Source organism: Rhineura floridana, chromosome 2 (genome assembly GCF_030035675.1).
Source record: "Rhineura floridana isolate rRhiFlo1 chromosome 2, rRhiFlo1.hap2, whole genome shotgun sequence".
Taxonomy (NCBI): Eukaryota; Metazoa; Chordata; class Lepidosauria; order Squamata; family Rhineuridae; genus Rhineura; species Rhineura floridana.
Window position 1 is genome coordinate 165716254 of NC_084481.1, and position 20480 is coordinate 165736733.

Consider the following 20480-nt stretch of genomic DNA (forward strand, 5'->3'; position numbering starts at 1 on the left):
TTTCATTGCAGACAAGCCTTTGGACACACTTCATGATTTAAAGTGATAATACACTTCAGTTGTGTATGGTAACCCTAAAACTTGTACAACAGCAAACACGTGCTTAGAATGACTTTTGTACCAAAATATGTTACGCAAGTGTTGCAGTGACATTAGAAAGGCATTTATCCGGTCATGCTGGTTTAAATGTTTTAATTGGGACATAAGGGTTTTTGGGTGTGTGTGAAGGGGTTTTGGGTGTGTGTGTGTGTTAAGATTCATCTTTCCTTAATTTTTAGGCTAAAATCTGTCTGTATTTTTAAAAAGCTTTTTAAATTTCCATTGTTTCGGTTATTGTAATCTTTTTGGGAAGGTATGTTCTTTCTATTCAATGGAGTAATATTGTGCAGCATTTCTGTTTCTGTAACATTGCTAATTCTTGTTTCAGTATCTATCATATATCCTAATTCATTTAGCTTTTTTAAAATTGCTGTAGAATTTGGAATGCCAGCTGAATGAAGAGCTAAGAGCACAAGCGAGAAAAATATTTCCTTCAGTGATAAAATATATTGTAGATATGACTGTTGGGGATGAAGAGAAGGAGCTGCCTTCAGAGCTTATGACAAGGTAAGTGATGTGCTTGAGTTGATGCTGAGTACTTTACTTGCCTCTCTTACAAATTTATTTGTTGTAAAACCTTAGTAAATGAAACAGAATGTAAACAAAGTCTTTCTGTTACGTAGCAAGGAAAGTCAAAATGGCTGTGTAAGTTGGAGGTGAAAAAGCTGTGAGAGTTACCAGATAGTTTAAATACCCTACAGTTACGGCTTTGCAAGACAAATTTAGTCCTCCTGCCATGTTCTGTAACAACTCCATTTTGCAGATAAGGGATTGTGTGATGGTTGAGATGTGGTGCTGACGGTTCTCAAACTGTTTATGTATTGCTTCCTTCTACTATTCTTCTATGTAAGTCATCTAGAGACATTTTGTATTGGGCGACAAATTATTAATACTACCAGAATTAATAATAATAACAATAGTATTAAGGACATGAGGCCCGATAGGATGGAACTAGTCATTACAAGGGAAATGTGAAGTTCCTAACATTGTATTGCTAATGTAAGAGCTAGGGAAAAGGCTGCATTTAGCAGGTGAGAAACTGGCACATACACTTAATCTCTTCTCCTCCCCCAGCTGTTGCCCTATAGACCTATGAGGGGTATTTGCAAGAGAGAATCAAAAGTTTGAAACGAATTAAGTTCACCAAGTTTGCCTTGTATTATGACAGCAAATAAGAGGTTGGGGCTGTGCACTTGCTGAAATATTGCCTAGTTCTGTCCTGTTTTTGTTTTTTTTACAAAAGGGTGAAGAGTCCTCGGACTTACTCAGATTTTAAAGGGGAAATGGGAGAATTCAGGACTTCCAATATGAGAACAAGGAGACAGTATAACTGTATCTTACAATAATTATTAAATATACCAGTTCTGTTGCTACCAGCTGTTGGGCACTGCAATACAATCTGGAGATGCAGTTACCAACAATTTTCCATAGGAGGAATGCCATCAAGTGGGTCATAGCTCCACCTATCGTCCGAAGGCAAGAATGTTCTTTGAAGTCAAGACTAGGGGCGTCAGGCCCCTCCCACTCTCCAGTTCATTCTTGCCTTCGTCCGTGCAAGTTGGATATACTAGCGTTTAGATAAGTGTTGAGTGTTTGTGTGACAGAGTGTGAAGACCTTTTGTGTGTGATTCTATGTTATTTCCTTCCCTCTGTCTTGTCTTGAACTGTTTGTTCGTTTGTTATCCTTGGGAAATTTCCCTCGAAGTTTTCCCTGCCAGGGGTTTTTTCCCCAGCTCTAGCCTAACGGCTACTTAGAGGGACCGCGGCTGCGGTTCTCTCTCCCTCGGCGGCGAAAGCAGAGGAGCTTGCGGCTGCAGCTTACTGTTCTGCCACCGCTTTTTTCGTGCCTTTTTGGCTCCCTGTCTACCCCTGGAGCCTGTTGTTGCGGCTCTCTCCTTTTGTCGACCTTTTCTTTGAGTTTTTTCCTTAGGAGCCTGCGGCTGCGGCTCTCCCCACTTCCCTTTTAGCGGCTATTATCAGTTGGGCTTGTCTGCCTCCCCCGCCTCGTTCCGCGCCCGTTCAAAAAATCTCGCCGCGCCGCTCTCTAGAAGCCTGCGGCTGCGGCTTAATTTCAAATTCCCTGCTACAGCTTAACCGTTTCGGGATTTGGCTGGCCGTCTCCTTAGCGGAGTCTCTCATACTTGGATGTTATAGCCGCGATTGCGTCTCTCAGCACTGCCGCTGTAGAACGCAGTTGAGGTCGTACCTTCGCCTTTAATTTTCCTGGCGTTGCCGATCCTCAGTGTCCGCCATTGCTCCCTCCTCTTCCCTCCGCCATTTTGATCGCTTTTTTTCCCGCTCTTCATTCGAGTGCCATTTTGCATGTCTCAATTTCCCGCTCTTTTTATTTAGACCATATTCAATACTGAAAGGGCTGTGGATAGCAGAACCTGACGCTTCAGATCTGCTCCCACAGCGTGATCTATCCTTGGTGTGTGTGTTGTAGATAGGATTCTAGTCCATACAGGTCCATCTACTAAGTTACAAGGCTGCTACTAATATACAAAGCTGCTTGATCTGTGCATTCTGCCCCATCCGTGCCCATGTACTAAGGCTGATGATATTATACAAAGCTGCTTGAACTGTGCATTCTGCCCCATCCGTGGCTGTGTACTAAGGCTGTTGATATTATACAGAGCTGATTGGACTGTGCATTCTGCCCCATCCGTGGCCGTGCACTAAGGCTGTTAATTTCATACAAAGCTGTCTGAACTGTACATTCTGCCCCATCCGTGGCTGTGTACTAAGGCTGTTGATATTATACACAGTTGTCTGAACTGTGCATTCTGCCCCATCCGTGGTCATGCTCTAAGGCTATCAATATTATACAAAGCTGCCTGAACTATACATTCTGCCCCATCCGTGGCCGTGTACCAAGGCTATTGATACTATACAAAGTTGTTTGAATGGTACATTCTGCCCCATCCGTGGCTGTGTGCCACCGCTGTTACACTTGTACATTCTGCCCCACTCGTGGCCGTGTACTTAGCCATCTGAGCTGGTGCATTCTGCCCCATCCGTGGCCATGTACTGAGCCTGTTCGGGACTGTACATTCTGCCCCATCCGTGGCCGTGTACTGCACCCACTAAATATATATATATGATGGCAGACCAGCCAGAGACAGCTTAGCCACCCAAGCCGAAACAATCTAAGGCAGCCAAGCATAAGCACACTAAAGCGGCTGCCAAAACCTAGCATCTATCGAGCCACAGCGCACCCAAACGGCCACAGTATGTCTCTATTCCGGCTGCCAAGGAGGCGGGTCAAGAACAGTTAACAAATCTCTTTCACTCTCCGACTGCATCCTCCGACAATGAGGACTTTGCTGGATTTCCTGACCAACCAGCTGCCAGCCATCCTACCCCCATACTACCACCTAGAGCTTATTCATCTTCAATGCCTGCTGAGCCGTCCGTAACGTCGCCTCCACTTGCGCAACCATCTACCTTACCAGGGCTGCAGCTGTCTCATGAGCTCATATCACAACTACAAGACATGCTGTCTTTTTTCGCTCAACCACAGTCAGCCTCGCAAGTCCCCGCCGTCCCACACCGCAGTGTGGACCACTATGTATGCAATGAGGCAGGTCCATCATGCTCTCCAAATCCCTTTGACATTGCCAGGGGCAGGTTTGTTGATGACGTCTCGTGTGGGGAGGAGTCACCATTTGTTGGGCACACTGAAGGAGACGAATGGAGTGACCATTCGGAACATGAGGAAGATACTTCTTATCGACTGTTTGATGCCTCAGATTATCAGCCCCTTGCCTGCAGAGTTTTGCATACCCTTGGTCTCCAATCTACACAACCTGCAGCTGCCACTCCTGCTATCAAAGGAGCCAGAGTCTTGAAATCCCCCACACCAGCAGAGCACTACCTTCCTGTGCCAGATCCCATTGCTAAACTGGCCAAGGACGAATGGTCTCATCCATTACAATCACGCCGTTTTAATGCTCTTGCGGACAGACTTTATTCTTTGGCTCCGGACTTTACTAGCAGACTGGCCGTTCCTGGCATAGATGAGCCAATCTCCAGTCTAGTATCTCGATCCCTTTTGCCAAGGGAAGGAGATTCTCATTTAAAGGACGCATCTGAGCGGAGACTGGACTTTGCCTTACGCAAGAATCATGAGGCCACCGCCTTCTCTATGCGAGCTTCTGCATCAGCTTCCATCTTTGCCAGGGCAGCGATGATGTGGTTGGATGACCACCTAGAGGATCCTAGTCCCGATCCTGTTTCTCTGCGAAGGACTCTGATAAAATTGCGTAAGACAGCTGCTTTTGTGGCGGATGCCACTTTGGATGCCAATCAACGGGGGGCACGAGCTATGGCAGCTCAGGTAGTCGCTCGGCGGACCCTCTGGCTTCGTCACTGGCAAGCTGACTCTACAGCCAGAGTTAATTTATATAGGGCACCTTATTCCGGATCATTACTCTTCGACGAGGAAGCCCTAAAAGCAGTCCTTGTTGATCCCAAGGATGCTCGAAAACCTGTCTTGGCCACTGCCAGAAACGTTGATCGCAGGCCTTTCAGACGGTTCACCTCATACCGCTCGACCCAGCCCTTTCGAGGAATGCAGCCCGGGGGAAGAGGCCGCGGATTCCCAACATATGATTTCCGTCCCTCTAGGGGAGTCTGGAACAGACGTTTCCCAGGCAGAGGTCAGTACCAGGGGCGCAGAGGTACCTCAACGTCCTCATATAGGGGAGGGTCTCGCCAGCGCAGGCAGTACTAACACAATACCGGTTGGGGGCAGACTGCTTCTGTTTGGCGAACATTGGCTGTGGCTGACTCAGATCACCTGGATCAGAGATCTTTTTTGTTATGGCTATGCACTTGAGTTTTGGGCAATTCCTCCAGACAGGTTCTATCCCTCCCCTTGTCCCAGGGCACCAGCCAGGCACTGCGTCATGCAGACAGCCATACATCACCTCCAGGACATAGCGGCGATAGAGCCAGTCCCTACTATGGAGAGGTCGGAGGGTGTGTACTCCCTCCTATTTGCTGTGCCAAAACGAGATCTGTCATGGAGGGCGGTGTTGGACCTCAAGTTCATCAACCATTTCGTAAAGTATCGCAGGTTCAAAATGGAATCCCTCCACTCCATTACAGAAAGCCTGCAAGAAGGAGACTTCCTGGCTTCTATTGACCTAAAGGAAGCATATCTCCATGTGCCTATTCGCATAGCCCACAGAAAATTTCTTCGGTTTGCCTTTGGCTCCCAGCACTTTCAATATCGAGCAATGCCGTTCGGCCTCTCATCTGCCCCGAGAGTATTTACCAAGGTGCTACTCATACTAGTGGCTTACCTCCGGCTTCCAGGGGTCCATATCTACCCCTATTTGGACGATTTTTTAATACGGGCGAGTTCCAGGGAGCTGGCTCACCGCCATTTAACGCTCACGCTCCATGTTTTACAGGCCTACGGCTGGCTAGTCAACTTCGACAAAAGCCATCTCCAACCAACCCAACGTCTAAAACATCTAGGGGCAATGTTGGACACCCTGCAGGCGACTGTGTTTCTGTCTCCAGACCGTATAACTGCTATAACAGACATCGCACGGTCTCTGATGCACCACGCAACCGCAGACGTCATGCTTCTAGCCAGGGCTCTTGGAATGTTGGCGTCCACCATCCATATTGTGCCATGGGCTCGAGCTCATACTCGCCAACTCCAGTGGTCTTTGTTGCCGTTTCAGCAGGACATTGCCTGTTCAAATCATCGAGCAATTCCCTTGACTCCCGCATTGCACCTTTCCTTCCGCTGGTGGACGAGGGTTCAACATCTCACCCAGGGCACTCCGTTCAGAGAACCCCGCAGGACTGTTATCACCACAGATGCCAGTCGCCTCGGCTGGGGAGCTCACTGCAACTCCCAGTTCGTTCAGGGAGTTTGGACCATAGCAGAGCAGACTCAAAGCATCAATTGGCTGGAACTAAAGGCTGTCCACTTCGCTCTGCTCCATTTTCAGTCTCTGTTCCACTTGGACCATGTTCTCATTCGAACGGACAATACGTGTGCCAAATCTCATTTAAACAGACAAGGGGGGACCAGGTCCCATACTCTGCAGTTCCTGGCTTCCCACATATTCGACTGGGCAGAGAAACATCTGCAATCCCTAAAGGCAGAACATCTCAGAGGAATTTGGAATGTGACAGCAGACTGGCTCAGCAGACAACAGATATTTCCGGGAGAATGGAAACTTCATCCGAGCATTTTCCATCTTCTCCAGTGTCGGTTCGGCGTCTTCTCAGTCGATCTATTTGCCTCCAGTCGCAATTGCCAGCTACCCAGGTACTTCGCTCGATACCTGGACACGACAGCGGAAGCGGTGGATGCCCTGTCGCTTCCGTGGCCGGATGGCCTATTGTACGCCTTCCCCCCAATACCACTGTTAGCCAGAACCTTGAGGAAGGCGCGACGCGAGAGGGCCAACCTGGTTCTCATAGCTCCATATTGGCCCCGTCGACCGTGGTTCTCGGATCTCCTTGCCATGTCAGTGTCGGATCCTTGGACTCTCCCGGTCAGACCAGATCTATTATCCCAGGGCCCGATATTGCATCAGGATCCCAAGTGGCTCAAGTTAACAGCGTGGCTTTTGAACGGGGACATTTGAGGTCTGCTGAACTGTCTGATGCTGTTATTGATATTATTTTGGCCTCGAGACGACCTTCCACTACTCGTATATATCAACATACTTGGGTGGCATTTTCCAGGTGGTGTCAGTCTCAACACCTTGATCCTTCCCAGGCCACAACAGATACTACAATTCCTTCATAGGGGCCTCCTGATGGGACTTAGACCCAACACCTTACGTAGACGAGCGTCCACTCTGTCGTCCATTCTTTCAGTGTCCTCCTCTGGTGCTCCTATTGCCTCGCACCCGTTCATCAAATGTTTTCTGAGGGGAACCGCGTTACGCTCACCGGCTGTAGTCCACCATTTTCCCTCATGGAGTCTGTCAAAGGTCCTACAGGCTTTACATCGCCCTCTGTTTGAGCCCCTTAGGACTGTGCCTTTACGTCTGTTGTCATTCAAGGTCCTGTTCCTGATCGCGATCACCTCTGCGAGACGAGTTTCGGAACTGGGCGCATTGTCTTCTGCCCGACATCTATGTGTCTTTCACAAGGACTCTGTTGTGCTGAAAACTGATCCTTCCTTCCGTCCCAAGGTCAATTCAGTTTTCCATTGCAACCAGGACATTGTGCTGCCTTCATTTTGTCCGAATCCTACCCATCCTCTAGAGAAGGCTTGGCATTCGTTGGATGTTCGGAGGGCTCTCAAGACCTACCTGTCTAGGACCCAGGCGATGCGACGAACCGAGTCTTTATTTGTATCCTTTCATCCACGTTCTATGGGGCATAAAGTAGCTAATTCCACCTTATCCCGCTGGTTGAGGGCATGTATTACATTAGCATATGAGTCCCTTAAGCTTCCAGTTCCAGCTAGTATAACAGCTCATTCAACTAGGTCAGCGGCCACTACGGCTGCTTTTGCTACTAACGCTCCTGTTGCTGATATTTGCAGAGCTGCTGTTTGGTCTACCCCGCACTCGTTTATACGGCATTACAAAATAGACCGTTATGCCTCTGCTGATGCCTTTTTTGGCAGGTGAGTGTTGCAACAGGTTCTTAATGATGATTAGGATGTGGGTGGTCCCTCCCTGTTATGGGCTGCTTTGGTACATCCCGCTTGATGGCATTCCTCCTATGGAAAATGGACCATTGGTCTCACCTGAAGGGTGATTTTCATAGGAGGAATGCCATCACGACCCTCCCAGTTGGAGGATATTCAGATATATTTCTGGGGTTTTTTATATATTCCTGTTATGCTATTATATGTTGATTTCTTAGTGAAGTCAAGACTGCTATTAATGTTATCTCGCTATGTTAGAGTCATATTATTATGAATGTTGCTATTATGTTATGTTCTTGCTGGTAGGCCTGTTGGCCTTTTCTCCTGCATTTTTAGATTTCTCTCTTTGGACTCGCTGCGAATGAACTGGAGAGTGGGAGGGGCCTGACGCCCCTAGTCTTGACTTCAAAGAACATTCTTGCCTTCGGACAATAGGTGGAGCTATGACCCACTTGATGGCATTCCTCCTATGAAAATCACCCTTCAGGTGAGACCAATAGTCCATTTTGCTGTATTGAGGAGGAAGAGAAGTAGTGTGATCAGATTTCATCTTGCAGAATGGAGGAAAAGGTCATACTGGTGAGGAGCTTGGTTGGATCTGAAAACAGTAATGATGAGGAACAGGGAGCTGAAAAATTGAAGCTCAGCTAGCTTAAGGATGAAAGACGGGGGTGGTGCAGATACCCGATTCCATGCCTAAGTCTGGTCATGGGGTTCTTGGATCATTAATGAACATTCAAATACAACTTTATGGAAGAAACACTTCTGAATTTCATCATACTTCTTCTTTCAGTACTGATAAATCCACCAAGAATGTGGCAATACCCTTTGAATGATAAATATCTGGATCAATGACTATTATAAAGTAAATGAGAACATTTAGTTTTGTCAAAGACATGTTAATTCCTTGAGTTTGGTTGTCTGTCCCCACTTTTATTTATTGGCTTGTATTAGTTCTGTTTCCGATATGTATGTTGGACTTTATTTTACTATTCTCTTTGTAGAAACCAATGATGTATTGGTTTCTTCCCAGTAGAGAGAAGACAGACAAACACTACTGTGTACTTTTCAATGATGAACATCATTCTTATGACCATGTTATCTATAGTCTACAAAGAACTCTTGGCTGTGAGCTTGGAGAGGCCCAATTATATACTGCTGCCATAGATAAAGAGGTTAGTAGTATGCACCATTTCTGTTACAGGTGTGCCAGTTGAGAGAGAGCCAGATGTATTGTTGCAGTCTGTAGCATGATTTCCATGAACGGGAAGAGAATGAATTTTTCAAAAGTGCTGGTATTGCATTACATGGTTGCATTTTTCTCTCTCCCAAGTGATATCACTTGATGCGGTATGTTGCCTGTGGCACTCAGTATTGTGGTCGCATATTTTTCAGGTAATTATGTGAAATATATACTGAAAGATGTGTCTTTTATTGAGGGAAATCTCAAGAAGAAAATAATATGTAGATTTTGTCAGTATATGATGTGGGAATTAATCATTGTGGTAAACTGGGACATACAATGACATTCTTCAGGTGATGCCCTGTCTTGATAGACATAGGAAACTGTCTTATACAAAGTCAGACCATTGTCCGTCTAGCACTGTATTGTCTACACTGACTGGCAGTGGTTCTCCAGGGTTTCAGACAAGATTCTCTCAGCCCTATCTGGAGATGCCAGGAGTTGAACCTGGACCTTCTGCATGCAAACCAGATGCTCTACTGCTGAGCTTTGGCACTTCACCATCCATGGAAATCAAGTTATACACTGCAAGAGTACAATTGGCTCTGTACATAGAACCCAGTTATTATTTAAAAGTACCTTAAATCAATTAAAGTTTAACTGGGAGGTTATTCTACTAAAAGCTTTTGAGGATTAATTAGTGGGGCTGAGCACACTGCCATGCAGGCTAGACACTGTACACTTTCCTATACCTGTTTGGATGTACCTTTTAAAGAAAAACTGAGGGAAGGGGAATAGCAAAATGAGGGTGAAAGAGTCAACTTTCCTGCCACTATCTTGCCCATTTCCCTCCTCTTCCTCTGCCCAGTGTTTTGGTCCCCATGTGCAAGAGGGATGGGGAACAACATAGGAAGCTGCTTTATACCAAGTCAGACCATTGGTACATCTTAACTCAGTATTGTCTACCTTGATTGGCTCCCAAGGGTTTTAGAGAGGGATCTCTCTCAGTCCTATCTTGAGATGCCAGGGATTGAAGCTGAGACCTTTTGCATGCAGAGCATGTGCTCTACCACCAAACTACTGTCCTTCTTGAAGGAGGGTAAGAAAGGCCAAACTAGATGTGATATTGTTTTTTTTTATATATATAATTTTTATTCAAATTTTTCCAAAAACAAACAAAACAAAGTCAAAAAAACATAACAATACAACAACAAAAAATGAAAATAAAATAGTTGACTTCCGATTTGTCACAGATCAGCTATAAGTATATAATATACATCAAACCTGTCCCTTAATATATACATACAGAATCTCTTTTCTCCATAGGCTGTCTTAATTAATCGTCAAATCCCAGTATCATCATTTTATTTTGATCTTTCAACAAAAAGTCTAAGAGAGGCTTCCATTCCTTAAGAAATGTATCTGTCGATTTTTCTCTAAGTAAACATGTCAATTTATCCATTTCTACTAAGTCCATTAATTTCAATAACCATTCTTCCATTGTTGGTGTTGATTCCATTTTCCACTTTTGTGCATATAATAATCTTGCTGCCGTAATCACATATAATATTATTCTTCCATATTTCTTTTCTATTTGTTTATCCATAAAACCCAATAAAAAAAATTCTGGTTTTGACTGAATATTTATCTTTAGAATTTTTTGCATCTTCCTACCTATCTGTGCCCAAAATGATTTTGCCTTTTTACATAACCACCACATATGATAAAATGATCCTTCTTGTTGTTTACATTTCCAACAAACATTAGAAACATTACTATACATTTTTGACAACTTTTCTGGAGTCATGTACCAACGGTACATCATTTTATAAAAATTTTCTTTAAGATTATAGCATAGTGTAAATTTCAAACCTTTTTTCCACATATTTTCCCATTGATCCATTTGTATATTATAACCAAAATTTTTTGCCCACTTTACCATACACTCTTTTACTTGTTCTTCCTCCATATCCATTTTCAATAAGAGTTTATACATTTTCGCAATTATATTTTCATCATTTGTACACAGTCCTATTTCAAAATCAGATTTACTTATTTCAAACCCATACATTTTCTTGTCCATTTTATATCTTTCTAACAATTGTAAATAGGCAAACCATTGAAAACTATATCCTTCCTTTGTCAGTTGTTCTCTCTCTTTCATTGTATATTCTCCATGTACATTTTCTAATAGTTCTTGATAAGTTAACCATTTCTCTTTTCCAGCCATTTCTCTTCTATAAAACGCTTCTTGACTTGAGACACATAATGGTATTTTCGAATAAAACCTTGGTTTATATCTATTCCATATTTTCAACAGAGGACGTCTTATAAAATGATTGTTAAAGTCTACATTTACTTTTACTTTGTCATACCATAGATATCCATGCCATCCCCACTTCAAATTATGGCCCTCCAAATCCAATAGTCTTTTAATCCTCAATAAGATCCATTCCTTTATCCAGACTAGACAGCAGGCAGCAAAATAAAGTCTCAGATTTGGTAATCCCAGTCCTCCTCTTTCTTTGGCATCTTGTAGTAATTTAAATTTGACTCTTGGTTTTTTTCCTTGCCATACAAATTTAGAGATATCTTTTTGCCATTGTTTAAAAGGTAAATCAGAGGATATTACAGGTATTGTTTGAAACAAAAACATCATTCTCGGTAATACATTCATTTTTATCACAGATATTCTACCCATTAATGACAGTTGTAGTTTATCCCATCTTAGCAAGTCTTTCTTAATCTCTATCCATAATTTTTCATAATTATTATGAAACAACTTTGAATTTTTATTTGTCATAATGATACCTAAATATTTCAACTTTTTCTCTATTGTAAAATCTGTCTTGTCCATTAACTCTTTCTGTTCCCTTAAAGTTAAATTTTTCACCAACATCTTTGTTTTTTGATTGTTGATCTTAAATCCTGCTAACGGTCCAAATTCTTTTAATTTATCCATCAATACATTAATTCCTTCCAAAGGATTTTCTAGTACAATTATCAAATCATCAGCAAATGCTCTCAATTTATATTCTTCTTTTTTTATCTTTAATCCCGAAATTCTTTTATCTTGCCTTATATCTCTAAGCAGCACTTCTAAGACCAGAATAAATAAAAGAGGAGATAAAGGACATCCCTGTCTTGTACCCTTTTGTATTTCACATGAATCCGTTAAATCTCCGTTAACAATTATCTGAGCCTTCTGAGATGTATAAATCGATCTAATCCATTTTATAAAATTGTCTCCAAAATCCATTTGCTCCAAAACCTGAAACATAAATTTCCAATTCAAATTATCAAATGCTTTTTCAGCATCTAAAAAAATCAAAGCTGCTTGTTTATCATTTCGTTGTTCTAAATATTCCAAGACATTCAAGACATTCCTGACGTTGTCACGTAATTGTCTTTTAGGTAAAAACCCTGATTGATCTTCCTGAATAAATTGTTGCAATATTATTTTCAATCTTTCTGCCAAGATCATTGTAAAAATTTTATAGTCATTATTCAATAGAGATATTGGTCGATAATTTTTTGTTTTAGTTAAATCTTGCTCCTCTTTAGGTATTAATGTTATGTTAGCATTTTTCCAACTATCCGGTATCTTTCCCTCTTGCAGAATAAGATTCATTGTAGACTGTAAAGGTAGTAAGAGTTCTTCCTCCAAACATTTATAATACATTGCAGATAACCCATCTGGTCCTGGTGCCTTTCCTAATTTAATTTTGTTTATAGCTTCAGATATCTCTCTTAACGTAATAGGGCCATTAATAGCTTGTCTCTGAAAGTCTGTAATTTTAGGCAAATTCTGTTTAGATATATACTCTTCTATTTTTTCAGATGGAATTTCCTGACATTTGTACAATGTTGAATAATATTGATGAAAAATCTTTTTAATTTTTACATTATCTGTCAACGTCTCATCTCCTTCTTGTATCTTTAAAATGATATTTTTTTGACGTTCTTTTCTTAATTTATATGCTAACCATTTCCCAGGTTTATTTGCAAATTCAAAAGTCCTTTGTTTAGCAAAATTTAGTTTTCTTTCAATTTCTCTAACTGTCAGCATTGATACTTGCTTCTGTAACATTTTGATTTGATTTACAATAGAAACTTTAGTTGGATTCTTTTTCAATTCTTCCTCTTTTTGTTTTATTTCTTCCAAAATTAATTGCATTTTCTGTTTCTTTTTTTTTAATTCAGAGTTACATTTAATAAGATATCCCCTCATAAATGCCTTACTTGTATCCCAAACGATATTTTCACTTGTTCCTTTATGTAAATTATGTTCAAAAAACTCTTTTAATTTCTTCTTACATTCTTGTACTACTTTGTCATTCTGTAATAAAGATTCATTTAGTCTCCATCTAAATCCAAGATTTTTCTTTTTTAAAGTTAATATCACAGGGTTATGATCCGAAAAAGTTTTTGGTAATATATCCATTTTAAAAGTGTCCTTCGCTAAAATTTTAGACATCCAGATCATATCAATCCTCGAGAATGTTTTGTGTCTTTCTAAAAAATAAGTAAATTCCTTTGCATTATCATTTATATATCTCCAGGTATCCACCAATTCTAAATGTTCCATCAGTTCAAAGCAAATCTTCGGTAATTTACCCTGTGTCTCTTTGATATTTTTTTCAGAAAGCCTATCAATTTTTGGTGAGATTACCCCATTCCAATCACCCATAACGCACCAATGGTCATATGAAAACTCTGACAATTTTTCCATAAGTCCTGTGTAAAACCTTGTTTTATCTTCATTGGGGGCATAGATACCCACTATCAAAATGTTTGTACCCTGTAGAGTAATTTCAACCCCCACAAATCTACCACTATCATCCAGTAATACCAATTTAGGAAGCAATTGTGGGTTAATGTAGAGAACAACTCCATTTTTTTTTTTTGGTCCAGCCGAAATAAATTCTTCACCCAAATTTTTACAAATCAAATATTTGGAATCTTTCTTCTTAATATGAGTTTCTTGTAAACAAATTATATCCAATTTTAATTTTTTCAAATAATGAAACACTTTCTTTCTCTTCCGCGCCGTATTAGCTCCATTTATATTCCAAGTTAGATATTTGTAATCCATCTTTAAGCGTGTATTTTAAAATGTGCCTGATGCTCCTTTTAATCCATCATCTTCCTTTCCTTCCTCTGCATATCTTTGTTGACTTTGTTCCCCAGGAATTATATCCATATCTTTGAGTTTATCTTCATCCATATCTTTTGAAGCTTTTCTCAAGAAGTCCCTTGCTTTTTGAACAGTATTCAATCTATATTTCTGTTGTCTGAATGTAAAGATCACTCCTTCTGGAACATCCCATCTAAATTGAATTTTGCGTTGCTTAAGTTTCTCTGTAAGGAAAGCATATTCTTTTCTCTTACGTAAAAGTCTAATAGGAATTTCTTTCATCACCAGTATTTCCTTACCATCAATTTTAAAGGTATTTTTAAAGTGTTGCTGTAATACCATATCTCTGGTCGTCTTCTTTATAAAATGAACAAGCACATCTCTTGGAATTTTATTCATTGTTGCATATCTGGAATTAATTCTATACACTTTGTCTATTTCAAATTCCATCCGATCTTCATTCAAATCCAGAAATTTTACTAGAGCATTAACAATTTTATCTCTGATGTCTTCACCTGTTTCCTCAGGAATTGCACGGAATCTCAAACAATGTTCTCTATTTCTCATTTCAGTCACAGCCATATAGTCCAAGTTTTTTTCTATTTCCAGATTTAATATATCTGTTCTATTCTCCAAGATTTGTACCTTTTCTTTAGTGTTTTTTGCATCCTCCTTTATTTGCCCAATTGTCCCTTTAATCTCATCCACTTGTATTTTAATATAGTCTTTTATATCTGTCAATTCAGTTTTCATTTCCTGTTTTATATCATTAATCCCTTCCATTATTTTTTGAAACATATCTGGGGGTATAACCCCTTCCTGTGGATCAATAGAACTTCTTCGCTCCTGGGCCTTAGTTGCTTTTTTAGTTGTCATTTTCAAGAAAAGCCTTTAATTTCTGATATTAATCACTGTTCCAAAACCTAGAGGCAGTCTATTTCTTTTTTTTTTCCTCCACCAACAAAAGAGTTAATATTCCAGGCCTGTTATTGAAGTCCAGCCAGCACAGCACAGTTCTTATCTACATCCAAGAATGCAAAACAATTCTGGTTCCCAACACCAAACAATTAGTAACATATACGAGCAGCAGATTCGTCCAAAAAGAAATAGTCCAAAGAGAAAAATAGTCCAAAATATAATAATTACCTCTCATCCGTTTCTAAACTTTAAAACTCCAAATTCAGGCCAGCTTTTTGTCGTAAAAAAAGTATATAAGTTGTTTACATTTTCTTTCTTCCTTAATTATATTTAAAAGAGAAAAAGTATGACTCACCCAGGTTTCTCAGTTGCTGATTCGTAAACAAATCCCTTTTATTGTAGTAATTTAAGCCAAATGATAAGATTTAGACAGAAGTAGGCTCGCTGGTTAAGAACGTTTTTTTTAAGAAGAAAAAAAGAACGCTTCGCTTTTTTCCAGTACAGCTTGTGTGGAAATCCTGACTCCGTCTTCAGCCGATCGGCATGCCTTCTTATCTCAGGGATTTCCTGATCAATTCCAGCCGCCGACAGCTCAACGAAGTCTTGTGGAAAATCTGATCGGTTCTCCTATACCTTGGAGAACATTTAAGCCAGTCCAAGATTCCTCTTGGCTGGCTTTTAACCTGAAAAAAGCTTCCTCTGAGGCAGAGCTCCCTCAGAGACAACCACCAGCCAGCACTCCTTCCGGGAAGTCACTAGATGTGATATTGTTCACATTATTCCTTGTGTTTTAAAACAATCACAGCTAATGGCATGAATAGCATTACATCTGTTTGGCACAAAGGGATGAGAAAAAAGGAATGAAGGAGACTTTCCTTGCAATATAAGAGTGAGAAGGAGTGAAAGAAAATCTCTCTCTGTCCTGCCCTTGAACATAAGAAGAAGAGCCCTACTGGACCAGACAGAGGATTCATCTTGCCTATCATTCTGTTTCCAACAGTAGCCAGCCAGTTGCCTCCAGGAAGCTCACAGCAGGACATGACAGCAAAAATCCTTTCGTGTTTTATTCCCCCAGCATCTGGTATCCAGAAATATACTGCTTCTGAACATGGAAGCTGCATGTAGCCATCATGGCTAATAACCATTGATAGTCTATCTGCCATTAATTTGTCTAACCCTTTAAAAGAAAAAGATAGAAGCTAATGTCCATCATTGCATCCCATGACTTTAAATAAACGAAGTGTTGTGTGAAATAGTGCTTCCTTTTGTCTGACTAATCAATTAGTCAGCTGCTAATCAATATCATTTAGTAGCCCTAAGTTCTAGTGTTATGAGATACAGAGGAAAAATGTGATCTCTCATCCTTAACATTGTTATAAACCTTTGTCATGTCCCCACTTAAGTTGTCTTAAACTAAAAATTCTTAACTATGTTGTCTTTCCTCTTAGGAAATATACTTGCTGATTGTTTAAATTGCCCTTTTTGTACATTTTGTAGTGCTATGATACTCTTTTAGAGATGGAGCAACCCTAAATACACTCACTATTCTAAATGTGACCACACTATAGAGTGCACTGTGTTCTGGGAAAGACTGAAGCAGGAGAGTCTCCTCCCTTACATCAGTCTAGTGAAATCTTTAACTTTAAAAAACTGTCTTCCCTACCCCCATGCCATATCATAAGTTGCTTATGAAATAGTTAAACATCCTTACCTTTGTTCATATACTCTAATAACTTCAAGTTCTGCAATCACCTAACTTAAATATGTCACTTTTTTTTTAATTGTACAGGGTCGAAAGACTGTTAAGGCAGGGTCATATGTTGTTTGCCAGGAAGCAAAAGAAGATATTAAGGTAACTTCCTGAAATGTGTCAAAGACACATGGTTAATACTGAATAACTATTTTGTTACTTTAAAGATGCTAAGACTTCAAAACATTCTTGACCTTTTCAAATATTTCTCATCCTACATCTTTGATCACATTTATTCAATTATTCTTAAGACTTCATACTCCAGGTGTTCCACTTGTCTTTGATTTTACTTGTTATTTTGAAGCAGAAATGGCATGATAGAGAATAAGACAGGAAAAAGGTAGGGAAGATCAAAGAACCACTGAATAATCTCTTGTCCTAGTGTAAAATATTTTTTATCTTCTAGAAACATTCGAACAATGTTTCCCAAGGTCCTCTTAATGTGAAGGTTCTTCATGCTGATATTATGGCTCACCAGAAATTTGCTTTGCGTCTTGGTTCCTGGTTAAACAAACTTATGAGTTATTCAAGTAAGTATCTTAAATTGTTCTGTACCATTATCAGATGCCAAAACATTGACAAGAGACCCTTTCAGTCTTTCCTTAGCAGTACCAGTTTTCTCTCCTCCTTAAACAGCAAAAATATTATTGCTATTTAAAATAATTTTTCCTTTGCAAACATTTTTAGAGTAGTGATTTTCATGCTACAAATAATCTAGTATATTGCAGTTTATTGGTCCAGTATATATTTCACCCTGAGGCCCTTGATAGAGACTCTCTAGGATGTACCAGTTGCAATATCTATCTGACCAAGGTGGGATTTATTTATTTATTTGATGTCTTATCCACCCTTCACTATAAGGTCCCAGCACAGGTTATCGCAGTATAATCATACAGGTGTAAAACCTGCTGGTATGTTCAGAAATACATTCATTCACTTGAACTGAAGCCTCTACTTCCTTATGTTTTTCTGAGGCAGTAGAAGTAGCACAATCTTGTCATATTATCTCTGGCTGACCCAGAGATAATATAGGCAGAGCTTGGAAAAGTTACTTTTTTGAACTACAAGTCCCATCAGCCCCAGCCAACATGGCTACTGGATTGGGCTGATGGGACTTGTAGTTCAAAAAAAGTAACTTTTCCAAGCTCTGAATATAGGTGAGGGTCAGCTGGAGACCATTCAATTATATGGTGATGGCTAGTTGGGTGTGTTAATGTGGCAACTTCAGTAATCTGGGTCTGTTTTGTATATATGTGTACATGACAGAGACAAAGAGAAATTGCCCTGACAAAATAGCAGTGACCTCCCTGTGCCAAATCCCAGAGCATTTGTTGCTGGCAGCCTTTCTTCATCTTCCCTCTTGTACTTTTCAGCATGCCAAATCTTCACAGGGCTGCCATCACACCTGTCGTTACCAGATCTGGGTTGACTCACCACCAGTTGCTGGTATATCTGTGACTGCCTTCCTCTTTTTTATGTCCTAGCCACCAGTACTTGATAGGTTGCCACACTTGAGAGATGGAATGGAGAGAATGAATGTTTCTTTTTAAAAGAATAGGGAATGACTTAATGTGCTGTTTTCTGTGTTTATTATTTTAATGTTTGTGTGTAGTTTCATTGTAGTTTTATTCTGTATGTCTCCTGTGCAGCTTTTATGCTTTAGATCTAGCTTATTGCAAATTTCAGTGTATAACTTGTCTATTTTTGCCATAAATATATTTGGTTTTTTTATATAAGTTGTTTCATTAGCCATGTCAGAAATCTTGCCAGTGTAAGGCAGGATAAAAATCTTTGAAATAAATAAAGACAGGTGATAACAGAGGAATTTCCTTAGTATCAGCATTTTACTGACTGGCTAAGCAAGCAATGGGAGAAAAACCAAGCTGGCTACAGCAGTTTCTGGGCACTCTGTACAGCAGCATTTCAGTCATCATGAGTGCTTACCACAGGGGCAGCCAACACTTCTCCAGATGTTGATAGACTCCAAATCACATCAACCCCAGCAGGCGTGGTCAGTGGTCAGGGATGATGGGAGCTGTAGTCCAACAATATCTGGAGGGTACTATATTGGCTATCTCCAGTTTGACACACACTTAGTATTCACAGCAGGTTAGATAACTTTAAGAATATGATCCCTACCCAGATGGCTTGAACCTTGTTAGACAGAATGATGGCAACTGTTGCCATAATTTTATTCAGTATGGTGATATAGGGACAGCCTTGTCCCGATTTCTTGGATGAGTTTCAGTTGGTGCAGCTTGAGGGCGTTGACAAGGTGCTTGGACAGGTTCGTGCAACCGCTTCTGTGCTGGATCCTTGCCTTTCTTGGCTAATAAAAGCTAGCAGGGATGGAACAGCTGGCTGGGCCAGGGAAGTGATTAATGCCTTTCTGCGAGAGGGGGTGGTCTCTGGCTGCCTGAAAGAGGCAGTAGTGAGACCACACCTGAAGAGGCCCTCCCTGGACCCAGAAAATCTTAATAACTATAGGCCGGTAGCAAATGTTCCATTCCTGTGCAAGGTCCTGGAACGAGTGGTTGCAGGCCAGCTCCAGACACTCTTGGATGAGACCGATTATCTGGATCCATTTCAGTCGGGTTTCAGGCCTGGTTTTGGCACGGAAACAGCCTTGGTCGCCCTGTATGATGACCTTTGTCGGGAGAGAGACAGGGGGAGTGTGACTCTGTTGATTCTCCTTGATCTCTCAGCAGCTTTCGATACCATCGACCATGGTATCCTTCTGGGGAGACTAGCTGAGTTGGGAGTGGGAGGTACTGCATTGCGGTGGTTCCACTCCTACTTGGCGGGTCGCCTCCAGAAGGTGGTGCTTGGGGAACATTACTCGGCACCCTGGACTCTCCAGTATGGGGTTCCACAGGGGTCAGTTCTGTCCCCCATGCTGTTCAACATCTACATGAAACCGTTGGGTGCGGTCATCCGGAGCTTTGGAGTGCGTTGCCATCAGTATGCTGATGACACGCAGCTCTATTTCTCCTTTTCATCTTCTTCAGGTGAGGCTGTCAATGTGCTGAACCAGTGCCCGGCTGCGACATTGAACTGGATGAGGGCTAATAAACTGGAAACTACAGCTTGTGCAAAATGCAGTGGCCAGATTGGTAAAAGGGACCAGACGGTTCGAACATATAAAACCGATTCTGGCCCGCTTGCATTGGCTGCCTGTATGTTTCCGAGCTCAATTCAAGGTGCTGGTTTTGACCTATAAAGCCTTACATGGCTTGGAACCACAATACCTGATGGAACGCCTCTCCCGATACGAACCCACCTGTATACTGCGTTCAAGATCAAAGGCCCTCCTCCAGGTGCCTACTCCAAGGGAAGCTCGGAGGGTGGCAACAAGGGAGAGGGCCTTCTCAGTGGTGGCCCCCAAATTATGGAATGAGTTTAGTGACGAGGTGCGCCTGGCGCCAACACTGTTATCTTTTTGGTGCCAGGTCAAGACTTTCCTCTTCTCCCAGGCATTTTAGCATGTGTTTTAAATTGTTTTTATATTGTTTTAAATTTTAAAATTGTGTTTTAAATTGTTTTTAAAATGTGTTTTAAATTGTATATTTGTTTTAATGTTTTTGATTGCTGTAAACCGCCCAGAGAGCTTCGGCTATGGGGCGGTATACAAGTGCAATCGATCAATCAATCCATCAATCAATAGGGAAGTTCGAGTATGAAAAATACCCAAACTTGGAAGCCAAATTACATGTTACATTGTTCACACTTTTGAAAAAAGTGTGCTTAAACTTTTTTT

At 41.1% G+C, this 20480-nt stretch overlaps 1 protein-coding gene across 2 annotated transcripts in view; it reads left to right on the forward strand.

Annotated features, from left to right (window-relative positions):
- Nucleotides 1-20480, forward strand: part of UBR1 (ubiquitin protein ligase E3 component n-recognin 1) — a 122270-nt gene that overhangs the window by 16134 nt on the left and 85656 nt on the right. The window contains exons 5-8 of one of the 2 annotated variants that reach the window (XM_061611261.1): nt 476-606; nt 8772-8910; nt 16763-16825; nt 17130-17253. In XM_061611261.1, the coding sequence (XP_061467245.1) occupies nt 476-606; nt 8772-8910; nt 16763-16825; nt 17130-17253 (457 nt within the window). Of the gene's footprint in view, nt 1-475; nt 607-8768; nt 8911-16762; nt 16826-17129; nt 17254-20480 lie in introns of both variants that reach the window. The other variant, XM_061611260.1, reaches the window with a different exon arrangement.